The sequence below is a fragment of the Babylonia areolata genome, chromosome 10 (genome assembly GCF_041734735.1).
Source record: "Babylonia areolata isolate BAREFJ2019XMU chromosome 10, ASM4173473v1, whole genome shotgun sequence".
NCBI lineage: Eukaryota > Metazoa > Mollusca > Gastropoda > Neogastropoda > Buccinidae > Babylonia > Babylonia areolata.
In genome coordinates, this window is record NC_134885.1 from 26,070,524 (window position 1) to 26,085,523 (window position 15,000).

Below are 15,000 nucleotides of genomic sequence, written 5' to 3' on the forward strand. Positions count from 1 at the left end.
TTAGTGACACAGAATTCTCCTCACAAACCCGTTCAGTTAAGCGATGCCACGAGTGAACGCAGTGTCAACTTCGACAGCGACCTTCTGATACATTGTTATTGACAGAAATGAGTCCGTAAAATATTTAGCTGCTTTTAAGCACATATTTCTGAATTACAAAAAAAAAAGAGAGAAAAAGAAAAGAAAAATCAAACCCTAAAGGTGCTTTGATGAACATGGGAGACGAACTACTGTATAAGGGAAGGGGTAAAGGCTACCTCATCAGAGAGGTATGGAATTGTGAGTGTGTGAAGGGGGGAGGGAGGGGGCAGGGGAGGGGGGGGGGGTGCTTGAGAGAGACATTTTTTTGATGATTCTCGGTTGTACGGGAGTTTGAAACGATAAGAATCAGGGCGGGACTGTTTTTGTTTTTGTTTTGTTTTTTCCTGGCGGGAACTGTTGTGGATAATCATTTATTCTTTTGTTTTTTCTTCTTTTTCCCCCTTTTTTTTGGGGGGGGGTGGGGGGTAGGGAGAGGTGGGGGGTTCTTTCTTGGAAAGCAGCTTCTTCTTCTTCTTCTGCGTTCACTCGTATGCACACGAGTGGGCTTTTACGTGTATGACCGTTCTTTACCCCGCCATGTAGGCAGCCATACTCCGTTTTCGGGGGTGTGCATGCTGGGTATGTTCTTGTTTCCATAACCCACCGAACGATGACATGGATTACAGGATCTTTAACGTGCGTATTTGATGTTCTGCTTGCATATACACACGAAGAGGGTTCAGGCACTAGCAGGTCTGCACATATGTTGACCTGGGAGATCGTAAAAATCTCCATCCTTTACCCACCAGGCGCCGCCACCGTGATTGGAACCCGGGACCCTCAGATTGACAGTCCAACGCTTTAACCACTCGGGTATTGCGCCCGTCGAAAGCAGCTTCAAGTTACTCTGTTTCAGGACGACTTATTTCATCTTTTTTTTTTTTTTTTTTTTTTTTTTTTTACTTGTGTAACAACTTAAATCTCCTGCTTTCTTTTCTATTAAGAAACAATCAAGGTGTCCGAAACATCAGAAATGGTCGAGGGTGTCACACACATCCGACTTGTCTGTCTGTCACACACAGCAGTCATAATAAAGTCAGTGCGCGAGTGGGTTATTATTTTATTTTTCCTTCTCATTTTCTTCTCTTTCTTTTTTTTTTTTTTTTTTGTCCATCGTCATGGGTGTCTAGAACCACCACCCCCACACCCCTCCACCCCCTGCCCCCCCCCCCCCCCCCCCCCCCCCCCCCCCCCCCCCCCCCCCCCCCCCCCCCCCCCCCCCCCCCCCCCGGGCTTCTGTCTGTGACGATGTAATTAATAACAGGTCGGCACCTCTGGAGACATGACTTCATACATCACCCTTCCTGTGTACGTTTCCCTGATCTCCTTGGCGACGACTTGGCGCTTCGCCAGCTGTTCAGAAGCTTGCGTGATGAGAGAGAGAGAGAGAAAGAGAGACAGAGAGACAAGACAAAACAAGACAAGACAAGACAATGGTTTATTTGTTAGGCCTCCGGCCCATAACAAAGGAGTGGGCCACTAACAAAAATATTAACATTATGAATCAAATAGTGTGAACAATATATCAATGCGCATGTGACTCTTGCAAGCTCTCTCTCCTTTATATATATATATATATCTTTCACACACACACACACACACACACACACACACACACACACACACATGAGAAAGAGAGAGAGAGAGAGACTTTATTCATTCAAGGCCTTGGGCCCATATAAGAGAGAGAGAGAGAGAGAGTAGTAGTAGTAGTAGTAGTAGTCACATTAAAATCTTTATACGTCATTTTGTCATTACATCATTCATCTGTAAAAAGAAAGTTCTGTCGGCTGTGACCGAACATTTGTGGAAATCCTTTTTCATTTCTGTCGATCTATCTATCTATCTATTTATCTATCTATCTATCTAACTATTTATTTATTCATTCATTCATTTGTTTGCTCGTTTATTTTATCTTATTTCGTTGTTGTTGTTGTTTTTTTTCCTTATTGCGTTTTTTACGAGTTTCATGTTCAAACAAGCTTGCATAATGGGGAGTAAAAAGAGGACTGGAGGGAATTACAAATGTGTGGGATGTGTGTGTGGGGGGAGTGGGGGGGGTCGGGGGAGGGGTCTGAAAGCAGGCATCAAGGTTGGAGTTTTGGGCTTGCTGCCCAAGGAAAATATAAATGTTGGGGGCGGGGGGGAGCGGGGGGGGGGGGGGGGCGGGGGGGCGGTGAGGGGTTGGGGCGGGGGGGGGGGGGGAGAGAGAGAGCGGAGAAGCATATGGTCGTAGGGGAATCATTCAAATATTCTGACATGATAATGCCACGAGCGATTGGGTGTAGTAAAGTACAATTTTCTAAGTAATTTGTTTTTGTTTTAAGAATACAGTGCATTTTACTGAACTGAATATTGCTGCCAAGAATACCCCTACCCCCACCATCACCCCCACCCCCAACGTTTACACTTTCCTTGGGCAGCAAGCCCGAAAATCCAACCTTGATGACTGCTTTCAGCCCCCACCCCCACCCCCTCCCACCCACCCACCTCCACACACACACACACGCACGCACGCACGCACGCACGCACGCACGCATGCACACACACACACACACACACACACACACACATACATACACGCAGACTGCTTTTTAGTTTTAGACGAATTATTCACCACACAGTTAATTTCCCTTTGGGTAAAGATGTAAAGAAGGAAAGCACCATCCACTGCCAACCCTTCCACACCCTCTCCTACCCCCCCCCCCACCCCCCCCCACCCCCGCTCCTCCTACCCCCACCCCAGTGTCCTCCACAGGGACAGGAAAAGGGTAAGAGGATGGAGGAAGGGGAGGAGGTGAAGTTGAGGAAACGGGCAAACGCTTGTTTAGCCATGCTTGGTTAGTTAGCCAGCCCTTCGACAGGCGCAAACACTAAATAGCCACGGATGGGCTCGACAGCGCTGTCGAAGGGTGTTAAAAAGGCATCGATGTTTCCAGAACATGGAAGGATCTGTCGTGAAATGTTTCCAGAGTGGAATGAAGGCACCAGCCGCTCTGGAGGGGGGGTGGAGGGGGGCGGTGGGGGGGGGGTGAGGGAGGGGGCAGGAGGGGGGGGAACGATTCAACATGGCTGTCCTTCATGACAGGGTGGGCGGGGGTGTGGGGGGGTTGTGATGCTGTGAACGCGCGCGCGCAGACACACACACACACACACACACACACACACACACACACACACACACACACACACACTTACTTTGATAGGAAGAAACCAAATATACAGCAAAAAAAAAAAAAATGTATCGGAGTGGCGACGCGCTGCCCGAGAGCAGACAATCCTAGAGGCACTTCCCCTTGTAAACTGATACCTCTCCTGATGTTCAAATACGGCCGCTTCCTTCTGTTTGTGTTGGTAATGACTTGGGGTGTTCTCTTCTCTTCGTGGCTGTCAATTGTATCATCTGTTTTCTTCGTCCTGTTTGCTAGCGGTTGCTCCTTTTGTTGTTGTTATTGCTGCTGCTGCTGCTGCTGCTGCTGCTGTTGCTGCTGCTGCTGCCACGCCAACGATAACACATCGATGATAGCAGGAGGAACAGCAATGACAAAAAGTGATATTAACAAAATAACAGAGTGACGAAGATGAGGGGGATGGGCTTCAGAAAGAGCAGGAAAAGGATTGGGAGAGATGGAATAGTTATGGTTGGGTAGGGGAGGGGGGGGAGAGAGAGGGGGGGGGGAGGAAAGGGAGAAGTAAAAAGGGAAAAACAAAACACTGCCACCAACAATCGTGATGATGACGATGGTGATGATGATGATGATGATGACACGCAACGACAACCATCATAACAATAACAATAACAACACCAATAACAAAACAACATCCGACCCTCCCATCATAACACACCACCACCACCATCATCACCGCCATCATCACCACTACCACCACACCAACCACTACTACCACAATCACCACCACAACCTTTACCTTCACCACCACTACTACCACAATCACCACCACAACATTTACCTTCACCACAACCTTCACCACCACTACCACGACCGCCACCACTACTACCACAATCACCACCACAACCTTTACCTTCACCACCACTACTACCACAATCACCACCACAACATTTACCTTCACCACAACCTTCACCACCACTACCATAATCACCACCGCCATCACTAGTACCACAATCACCACCACAACTTTCACCACCTACGCCACTACCACAATCACCACCACCACTACTATAATCACCACCACAACCTTCACAACCACCACCATCACAGCAGCAACCTTCACCACTACCACTACAACCACAATCACCACCACAACCTTCACCCCACCACGACGACTACCACAATCACCATCACAACCTTCTCCACCACTACCACAATCACCACCACAACCTCCTCCACCACTACCACCACTACAACAATCACCACCACTACCACAATCACCACCACCACTACCACAGTCACCTCCACAAACTTCATCCCACTACAACCAACACCACTGCCACAATCACCACCACAACCTTTACCACCACAATCGCCACCACCACCCCTGCCACCACAACCACAATCACCACCACTGCCTTCAGCTCCACCACCACCATTACCACAATCACCACCACCACTACCACAGTCACTACCACCACTACCACGGTCACCACCACCACTACCACTACCACAATCACTACCACAACCACTACCACAACCTTCACCTCCACCACCACCACTTCTACCACAATCACCAACACAACCTTCGCCACCACCACCACTACCACTACCACAATCACCACCACAAACTTCACCACCACAACCCCCACCACCACAATCACCACCACCACCACCACTACTACTACCACCACAACAACAACCTTCACCACCACCACCACTACCACAATCACCACCACCACCACCACTAACATAATCACCACCACAACCTTCACCACCACCACCACCCCTGCCCCCAATATGATAAGAATAAAGATTAAGATTTTTTTTTTTTTTCAACCACCCTTCCTGACCATTAACTTCTATTCTGTTCTTTCTTCTTCTTCTCTCCACAGAACGAGTACCGGTCTCTGAGCGAGTCGTGCAAGTGCTACGCCGTGGACCTTCTGGACCTGTGCCGGTCCAACGAAGAGGTGATGGCTGCCCTCCACGGGGGATCCGACACCAAGGACCTCTCCCGCATCCGTATGGCCATCCGGTATGAGCAGAAAAAGGTGAGTGAGGAATGGGGGTGTGGGTGGGCTAGGGCCTGGGGGGTGGCGGGGTTTTGTTGGGGTAGGTTTTTGGTAGTGGGGTGTTTGTTGTTGGGTGGTGTCTTTGTGTGTGTGTGTGTGTGTGTGTGTGTGTGGCTATCCGGTATGAGCAGAAAAAGGTGAGTGAGGAATGGGTGTGGGGGTTCGGGGAGGGGGGGAGGGGTATGGTAGGCCGGGGTATTGTTGGGGTAGGTTTTCGGTTGTGGGATGTTTGTTGTTGGTGTGTGTGTGTGTGTTTGTGTGTGTGTGTGTGTGTGTGTGTGTGTGTGTGTGTGTGTGTGTGTGTGTGTGTTTGGCCATCCAGTATGAGCAGAAAAATATGAGTGACGAAGGATGTGTGTGTGTGTGGGAGGGGGGGGGGGTTGTGGTAGGTTTTTGGTAGTGGGGTGTTTGTTGTTGTGTGTGCGTGTGTGTGTGTGTGTGTGTGTGTGTGTGTGTGTGCGTGTGTGTGTGGGTGGGTGGGTGGGTGGCCATCCGGTATGAGCAGAAAAAGATGAGTGAGGAATGGGTGTGGGTGGGCTAGGGCCTGGGGGACGAGGTTTTGTTGGGGTAGGTTTTTGGTAGTGGGGTGTTTGTTGTTGGTGTGACTCTCTCTGTGGGGGTTGGGGGGGCGAGGGTGGGGGCGGTGTTTTTTTTGCTGGGGTAGGTTTTGGGGAGTGGGGTGTTTGTTGTTGGTGGTGTCTGTGTGTGTTGGGGGGGGGGTTGAGGGTGGGGGCGGTGTTTTTTTTGTTGGGGTAGGTTTTGGGGAGTGGGGTGTTTGTTGGTGGTGGTGTCTTTAAGTGTGTGTGTTAGAGAGAGAGAGAGAGTGTGTGTGTGTGTGTGTGTTTGGGTGAATTTTTTTGTTGTATTTTTTTGTTGTTTTGTTTCTGTTGTTGTTGTTTTGTTTTTTGTTGTATTTTTGGGGGGTGGATTTTTTTGTCGTTTTATTTCTGTTGTTGTTGTTTTGTTTCTTCTTGTATTTTTCTAAATAAGAGTCTCACGGTTCGCTATGGTAAGAAAAGTGAACGTTTCTGGCCAGATAGATTCTTCAAGGACTGTGATAAATGAAAACGGCCGTGCAGCAGGTAAAGGCAAGACATGTGTTCTTCGTTTTGGTCTGGTTTTTTTTGTTGTTGCTGATTTTGATTTTCATAACAACAAAAAAATAAATTAGGTTTTTTGTTGTTGCTGATTTCGATTTCAAAAAAAAAATTAGGTTTTTTTGTTGTTGTTGATTTCGATTTCCATAACAAACAAAGAAACAAATTAGGTTTTTTGTTGTTGCTGATTTTGAGTTCCATAACAAAAAAAACAAATTAGGTTTTTTGTTGTTGCTGAGTTTGATTTCCATAACAAAAAAACAAATTAGGTTTTTTGTTGTTGCTGATTTTGATTTCCATAACAAAAAAAACAAATTAGGTTTTTTGTTGTTGCTGATTTTGATTTCCATAACAAAAAAAACAAATTAGGTTTTTTGTTGTTGCTGATTTTGATTTCCATAACAAAAAAAAACAACAAATTACATATTACCTTTTCTTTTATTCACGACGTGTGAAAAATGTTGCGTGATGGAAATAAGAAAAGGGTCGACCCAGCCTTTCTTTTTCCATATTTTAGTGCGCTGCGGTACGTTATAATTAAACGTCCAACTAAATACGCGTATAGCGTTTTCCGGCTTTCATTCTTTGCAAAGCATTATCTTATTGATACTGCAGCTGATAAACACTGATACGGGCCCATATGTGTCATTACTTCTTGCATGCTCTCCCTAAAACCTCAAGTTTTCAAAGAACTAGACTATTACACACCAGAATCTTGTTCACAGGGCCAGGGGTACTAAACACCATATGCAGTCAGCCCAGTTTCAGTTAACCACTATATCTCATCTTTAATCGAACATTTTCTGGCCTATCATGAAGACGGACAGATATTAACTTCTATCATCATACCATCTTATTTTCCGGGCCTCCCACCTTCACTCCCACTCACCCCCACCCCCACCCCCCTTCTCCCACCCCCACCCCTCCGCCATAAGAGAGGGAAAAAAAACCACGGAGATAATAGACAAGATGCCTGGCTTGTGTATTTACCCATTATGCAGTGATAAGTGTGGAGCGGACTGAAGGTGGAAGAGAGAGATGAGAAAGAGATGAGAGAGAGGAAGAGAGGTGTTTTTAACAAGAGGAAGATAATACTTTCAAAAAAAACATAGACGGGAGAGAAAGAGAGAGGGGTGTGTGTGTGTGTGGGGGGGGGGGGTAATGAGAGAGAATGAGAAGAGGGGAGGAAAAAGACAGTAGGTGAAACCTGGGAAATCAATGGGTCCAGACGAAGGAAAAAAAATGGGGTATTTGTATTTCTCTTTTTATCACAACAGATTTCTCTGTGTGAAATTCGGGCTGCTCTCCCCAGGGAGAGCGTGTCGCTACACTACAGCGCCACCCTTTTTTTCTTTTTTTTTCTTTTTTTGCTTTTTTTATTTTTTTATTTTTTTCCTGCGTGCAGTTTTATTTGTTTTTCCTATCGAAGTGGATTTTTCTACAGAATTTTGCCAAGAACAACCCCTTTTTTTTGCCGTGGGTTCTTTTACGTGCGCTAAGTGCATGCTGCACACGGGACCTCGGTTTATCGTCTCATCCGAATGACTAGCGTCCAGACCACCACTCAAGGTCTAGTGGAGGGGGGGAGAAAATATCGGCGGCTGAGCCGGGCCGTGATTCGAACCAGCGCGCTCAGATTCTCTCGCTTCCTAGGCGGACGCGTTACCTCTAAGCCATCACTCCATGGTAGGGTAGGGCACTTTGACATTGTTGACAGACCCGAAAATATGTTTTTCTTGGACTGTGGGGACAGACAACCAAACACGAGTGCGAAGATGGGAGGCTGGGGGGGGGGGGGGGGAGAGGGGGGGAGGTGTGGGGTGTGGGGGGTTGGGAAGAGTGAACGCAAGACCAACAAACCAAGAGGTTGCTCTCCAATAAAGGCGAAGTCCATGAACTCTTGACAAGCCACCAAATCATGGGCAGAAACTAATTTTGTTGACAGCCGTGGGGAGGAGGAGGTGGGGTAGGTTGGGTGGGGAGGGGGGGGGGGCGGGGTGGGGGGGAGGGAGGAACCATACTTCTGATTGCTCTGTCCATTGATTTAACCAGTGTCTACGTCTGCGTCATTTTCGCTTTTGTAAATATTCTCTCTCTCTCTCTCCCTCTCTCTCTCTCTCTCTCTGTCTCTCTCTCTCTCTCTCTGTCTCTCTCTCTCTTTCTCCTTCTCTCTCACTCCCCCCCTCTCTCCCTCGTCTACGTCTACGTCATTTTCGCTTTTGTAAATACTCCCTCTCTCTCTCTCTCTCTCTCCCTCCCTCCCTCTCTCTCTGTCTCTTTCTCTCTCTCCCTCTCTCTCTCCCTCCCACCCTCTCTCTCGCTCTCTGTCTTTCTGTCTCTCTCTCTTTCTCTGTCTCTCTTCCCCTCTCTCTTTCTCCCTCTCTCTCTTTCTTCTCTCCCTCTGTCTCTCTCCCTTTGTCTCTCTCCCTCCCTATCTCTCTCTCCCTCTCTCTCTCCCTCTCTCTCTCTCCCTCTTTCTCTCTCTCTTCCCCTCTCTCTCTCTCACTCCCTCTCTCTCTCTCCCTCTCTCTCTCTCTTTCTCTTCCCCCCTCTCTCTCCCCCTCTCTCTTCCTCTCTCTCTCTCTTCCCTCTCTCTCACTCCCTCTCTCTCTCTCTCCCTCTCTCTCTTTCTCTTCCCTCTCTCTCTCTCTTCCCCTCTCTCTCTCTCTCTCTCTCTCTCTCTCTCTCTACCTCTCTCATTCAGACTCATTCTTGTATCTATATGTCCTCCTGACGACGATGGAACGTTGTAAGTGGGGAAAAGGAAAAAGAGGAAGAAAGAATGAAAGAAGGAAAGCTAAATGAAGAACAACAAGCAAGATAGAACGAAAGACAAGAAAGAAAAAAAAAACAGGTTGAATAAAACGAGCGAAATTAATCAACGGACAAACTAATGAAATCCACATGAAAGGATAGAAGAAATAATGAAGGTGCACGATAAAGCACCCCCAAAAAAAAAAGAAATTTATTAATGAACAGACTGAAGAAACATATATTAAAAGAAACATAACGTTCAAACAGAGGGGGCGAAGGAGGAGAGGAAGTCTGAACTTTGAAAATAACAAAAATTAACGCAGGCCCAAAATTAATTAACTCACTCAGTACGGCCGGTCCTCTCTTCTCCTCTACACAGACCCCTCGGATGTCCAGTGGGTGTCTGAATGACCCAACCTTTAGCTTCCGTCGTCAGAATTGTGGTATTCTTTGTCAACATTCACCTCTTCAGTATAAGACCCTTCCGCTTGCAATATTTTGATGATGGTGACTGGGATGAAACGCTGTTAACGTCGTCTCTTTCGCCGTTCGTATGGAGAGAGTTAAACAAATGAACTGATGATGGCTTCCTGAAACTTACCAGACCCGTAGAATCTTAGTGCTATAGTCTTTCGGATAAGATGGTAAACAGGGATATCGTGTGCAACATGCACGCAACAAGCGCTGAGTGATACAGTAACGTTCTGCTAAAAGAATAATCATCTGGACAGGGAAATAAATACATACAAAGGCACGGGGGGAGGGGCGGGGGGGCGGGGGGGGGGGCGAGGGGGGTAATGTAATACGTGGTGCTGCACTGTAGCGACGTTCTCTCTCTCCAGGGTCAGCAGCCAGCCAACTTCACACGGAGGAATCTGTTGCGACAAGAAAGTGTCTGTGTCTGTTGTGACCAGAGCAACTGAAACACCAGTATTCTTCAGGGAGCAGTAAACATTAAACCTTTGAGAACTTTATCGTCAACAGCTGGGCTTACATCACCCGAGAATTTCCGAACTGTTTCTGACGGAAGCAAGCTTTTGGTACGGTAGGTAATTGTCCGTGGTGTACGACTCAACAAACTTTTTGCCGTAAATAAAATGTTACAAACCATACGACTGTGTTTTCGCTTTAAAACGTGGGTCTGGTTTTCCCACAAGGTATTTGGACAAACTGCCTGCATAAGCCAATGAAAGGCGCCGCACAAATCACGTGACCCTGCTTCCTGTGATGATAATATAACATGGCGGATTGAGAACATCGGTCCAAGTTAAAATTCCAACATGGCGAGAACTTGACTTTTGTAGAACCTCTTGCACGGCAACGATTTGATGTGGAATGTAAACATTAACTGACTAATTAATTAGCGATGGAAATCTGATAAAAGCAAATACTTTGGCCTTACCAAGGACTACTTTCAAGCTGCGATTGATTGTGCGGCGAATCTGCTGGCTTGCGCTCACTGAACATTCAGGGCAGCAATTTGCTAAACATGTGGGTATTTCGTCGTGTGACACCCTGAACATTCAGGACAGCGATTTGCTAAACATGTGGGTATTTCGTCGTGTGACACCCTGAACATTCAGGACAGCGAGTTGCTAAACATGTGGGTATTTCGTCGTGTGATACCCTAAACATTCAGGACAGCGATTTGCTAAACATGTGGGTATTTCGTCGTGTGACACCCTAAACATTCAGGACAGCGCTTTGCTAAACATGTGGGTATTTCGTCGTGTGACACCCTAAACATTCAGGACAGCGATTTGCTAAACATGTGGGTATTTCGTCGTGTGACACCCTAAACATTCAGGACAGCGATTTGCTAAACATGTGGGTATTTCGTCGTGTGACAGCCTGGAGTCTGAAAGCAGCTTCTTCTCAATACAGTACAAGGTACCGACGTCCGAACAGTATGAAGATAGATGCATGCAGTAGATTCGTAAGACCTTCTCCCCCATCTGTCTCTTTCTACCACAGTCAGTGTCAAGTGTCGACTCTCTCTCTCTCTCTCTCTCTCTCTCTCTCTCTCTCTCTCTCTCTCTCTCTCTCTCTCTCTCTCTCTCTCTTTCCTCTGTTTGTCTGTCTGTCCGTCCGTCTGTCTGTCTGCCTGTCTGTCTGTCTCTCATTTAATCTTTTTTTCTTTACTCTCTGCTCTCTCGCCTCCCCCCCCCCACACACACACACCCGCCCCCCTCTTTCTCTCTCTCTCTCTCTCTGTCTCTCTCATAGAATTAAGTCCCGTTGATGACTTGACCCGCATGCAACACGTGCTAAAAAACGAGAACGAAGTGATGGTAACAGCTATGTCAAAATTTCTTACCGTAGCACTTAACTGTTGGCAGAAAGCACTAGAAAATGGGCAGACACTATAAAGAATGAAGTAAAAGGTACGTAATTATATACAGATGACCCCTAATGCCAATGAATAAACGGATTCACTAATTATTATATAAGCAAGTGAATTATGACCATGGATGGTCCACATGTTGTTTGCTTTTTTGTTGTTCTTTTTCCTCTACCCTTTTCTTGCATACAGTTTTTGCGGTGTGTGTTTCGCGGTATTTGTTTAATTAGTTCTTTGTAATCCCCTCTTGTCAAAATGGCTGTAAATGCTTTTGACAATAAATCATCAATCAATCAACCAATCTCTCTCTCTCTCTCTCTCTCTCTCTCTCTCTCTCTCTCTCTCTCTCTCTTTCTTCTGATATGACTTTTTCTCTATTTTTTTCGTGTGCGTTTCTCTTTGATTTTGTACGCCAGGGCTGGGTAGAAGAAAGCATTCTTGTCGTTATGTTTACCTCAATACAATGGAAAAAAAATAATATTTCGTTCGTGCGTTTGTTCCTATTGTTCGTCCTTTCTCTCTCTCGCATTTTGTCTTTTCTCTTCTCTTCTTCATTCTCTCCTCTCTGTTTGTCTGATTGTCTGTCTACCTGTCATACCTGTCTGGCAGTCTGTGTCCCTCTGTGTCAGTTAACCTTTTCTCTTCTCTTCTTGATCGTCTTTAACCCCACCGTCCTACCCCCACCCCCCACCCCCTGCCCCCTGTATCTCTTCTTTACTTTCTCCTATTTCACTTTCGTCTCTTTGTTTTTTTTCATGTTTGAATCCCAGGGCTGGATTGCAAAAAGCAATTTTTTTATATTTGTGCTCATCTCAGTACCCTGGGGAAATCAAGTTCCATTCGTTCGTTCGTCTCGTTCGATCATTCGTTCGTGTTCTCTCTCTCTCTCTCTCTCTCTCTCTCTCTCTCTCTCTCTCTCTCTCTCTCTCTCTCTCTGTTACACACACACACACACACACACACACACACACACACACACACTCACACACAACGTCCCCATGAGAGAAAAATTCGTGTTTCTCCAAAGCGTTGCCTCACGCGAATGTAAGAGAAATCGTATCAAGGAAACTACAATTCGCTACAGTAGCAAACGTTGTTTGTTGTCGCTGTTTTGATTTTGTTGTTGTTAGTTGTGTGTTTGTTTTTGTTTTGTTTTGTTTTTAGAAAAAGTAGCGACTGTATTATTTGTAGAGTATATTTCACTCCACTTTCTAACCCATTTCACCAACTCGTCCTTACGCAAAAGGAATATACAGTGGTAGCGAGAAAAGGGGGCAGCTTTTTTTTCCCCCTTGCGCAGAAGGTTATATTTTCTTTTCAACATCGTCTCCATTACAATTTCACATGAAATTCCACACCAATACAGCAGAATTTCAATTTACACCACCTTTAGTTATAGAGGTAATATATATATATATATATAGAGAGAGAGAGAGAGAGAGAGAGAGAATCTTTGCCGGGACAATATATATATATATATATATATATATATATATATATATATATATATATATATATATATATATAGGTTTTGTTTGTTTGTTTGTTTGTTGTTTTTGTGTCCGAACTCTACCGTAAATGGTCTAACCATGTCTGTCAAACCTTTCCCGCACCCGATGCCCCCTCCCTGGCCCGCCCGCCCCTCCGAAACAAACACCCGTCACCCCCACCCCACCCACCCCACCACACCACCACCCCCACCACCACCACCCTCACACCCTTCGCCCCACGCCCCACACCGTCGCCCCAGCGAAGTGATTGCACGGCCTGTTTGTTTGGCAGGGGAAGAAACAGGCCGGAATCTAGCGGATAAAATATTGCGGCGCGGCATGCCATTGGGGTCTGGCCTGCTGCTGCTGCTGCTGCTTACTGCTGCTGCTGCTGCTTTCTCGTTGCTGACGCTGACCATTTTTCCCCTGTCCCCAGGTGATGTGGAAGTTAGCGACACCCGCCTCCCCCCCCCCCCCTCCCCCCCCCCCCCCCGCACTTTCCCTACGCTTCCCCCCCCCCCACCCCCCCACCCCCTCCGTCCCCCCTCTGTGCGATTTGTCCATGGGGGTGACTGACGTCTGGAAAAATTCTCCCATTGTGACGCGCTGCATTTGTGACACCACCTCCACCGACGTTGTTTCGAAATTATGTATCCTGCATTGGTTTTCAACACACACACACACACACGCGCGTACGCATGCACGCACTAGACACACACGTGTGTGTGCGTAATTTATTTATCTATTAATTATTGATGGAGTAGCGGTCTGGCGCAAAGAGCATCCTACGAGGAAGCGAGAGTCACTGGGTAGATTCACGCACTGACCAGGAATTCCATTCCACCCCTCCTCCTCCATGAATCACCTCATTCTCCACCAGACCGTGAGTGGCCAGGAATTCCATTCCACCCCTCCTCCTCCTCTATGAATCACCTCATTCTCCACCAGACCATGAGTGGCCAGGAATTCCATTCCACCCCTCCTCCTCCATGAATCACCTCATTCTCCACCAGACCGTGAGTGGCCAGGAATTCCATTCCATTCCACCCTTCCTCCTCCTCTATGAATCACCTCATTCTCCACCAGACCGTGAGTGGCCAGGAATTCCATTCCACCCCTCCTCCATGAATCACCTCATTCTCCACCAGACCATGAGTGGCCAGGAATTCCATTCCACCCCACCCCTCCTCCTCCATGAATCACCTCATTCTCCACCAGACCGTGAGTGGCCAGAATTCCATTCCACCCCTCCTCCTCCATGAATCACCTCATTCTCCACCAGACCGTGAGTGGCCAGGAATTCCATTCCACCCCTCCTCCTCCTCTATGAATCACCTCATTCTCCACCAGACCGTGAGTGGCCAGGAATTCCATTCCACCCCTCCTCCATGAATCACCTCATTCTCCACCAGACCGTGAGTGGTGGGTGGGCCGCGTTCTGGTCGTCAGGAGGAGACGATACACCCGAGTGTCACGTGTTCAGTGAGCACTCCGGGTGCACGTTAAAGAACCCAGCAGCAACAATGGAATCGTTCCAGACAAAAAGAAATCCTTTGGGGAAAAAATAATAAGCTTTGAAAGGGGGATTGATATTGTATTACTCTCTTTTTTTTCTTTTTTTTTTTTTGTCACAACAGATTTCGCTGTGTGAAATTCGGGCTGCTCTCCCCAGGGAGAGCGCGTCGCTACACTGAGAGCGCCACCCCCCCTTTTTTTTCCTGCCTCTGTTTTTGGTTGTTTGTTTGTTTGTTTTGTTTTTCCTATCGAAGTGGATTTTCTACAACATTTTGAAACCCTTTTGTTGCTGTTCTTCTTCAGTTTAACGTCTATTCACTATAAGTGTTTTTAGACGGAAAGGAGTAAAGTAGTGTATAAAGGAAAGGGAATGTATGTGAATATTAGTGTAAAAAAAAAATTCATGTCATGTATCAGAGGAAAAGTATATTATAAGAAAAAGTCTAAAGAGGTTGTGGTGTGTATTGAATGAGTTGTCATGGGAAGTTGCTGTGAGGTCTTCTATGTGCGCATATATAT

At 46.7% G+C, this 15,000-nt stretch overlaps 1 protein-coding gene across 1 annotated transcript in view; it reads left to right on the forward strand.

Moving 5' to 3' along the window:
• The window catches only part of LOC143286320 (short transient receptor potential channel 6-like), a 235,553-nt gene that overhangs the window by 155,188 nt on the left and 65,365 nt on the right, over positions 1 to 15,000 (forward strand). Inside the window, exon 4 of the mRNA XM_076593860.1 lies at positions 5,105 to 5,263. Coding sequence (XP_076449975.1) covers positions 5,105 to 5,263 — 159 coding nt within the window. The remainder of the gene's footprint in view (positions 1 to 5,104; positions 5,264 to 15,000) is intronic.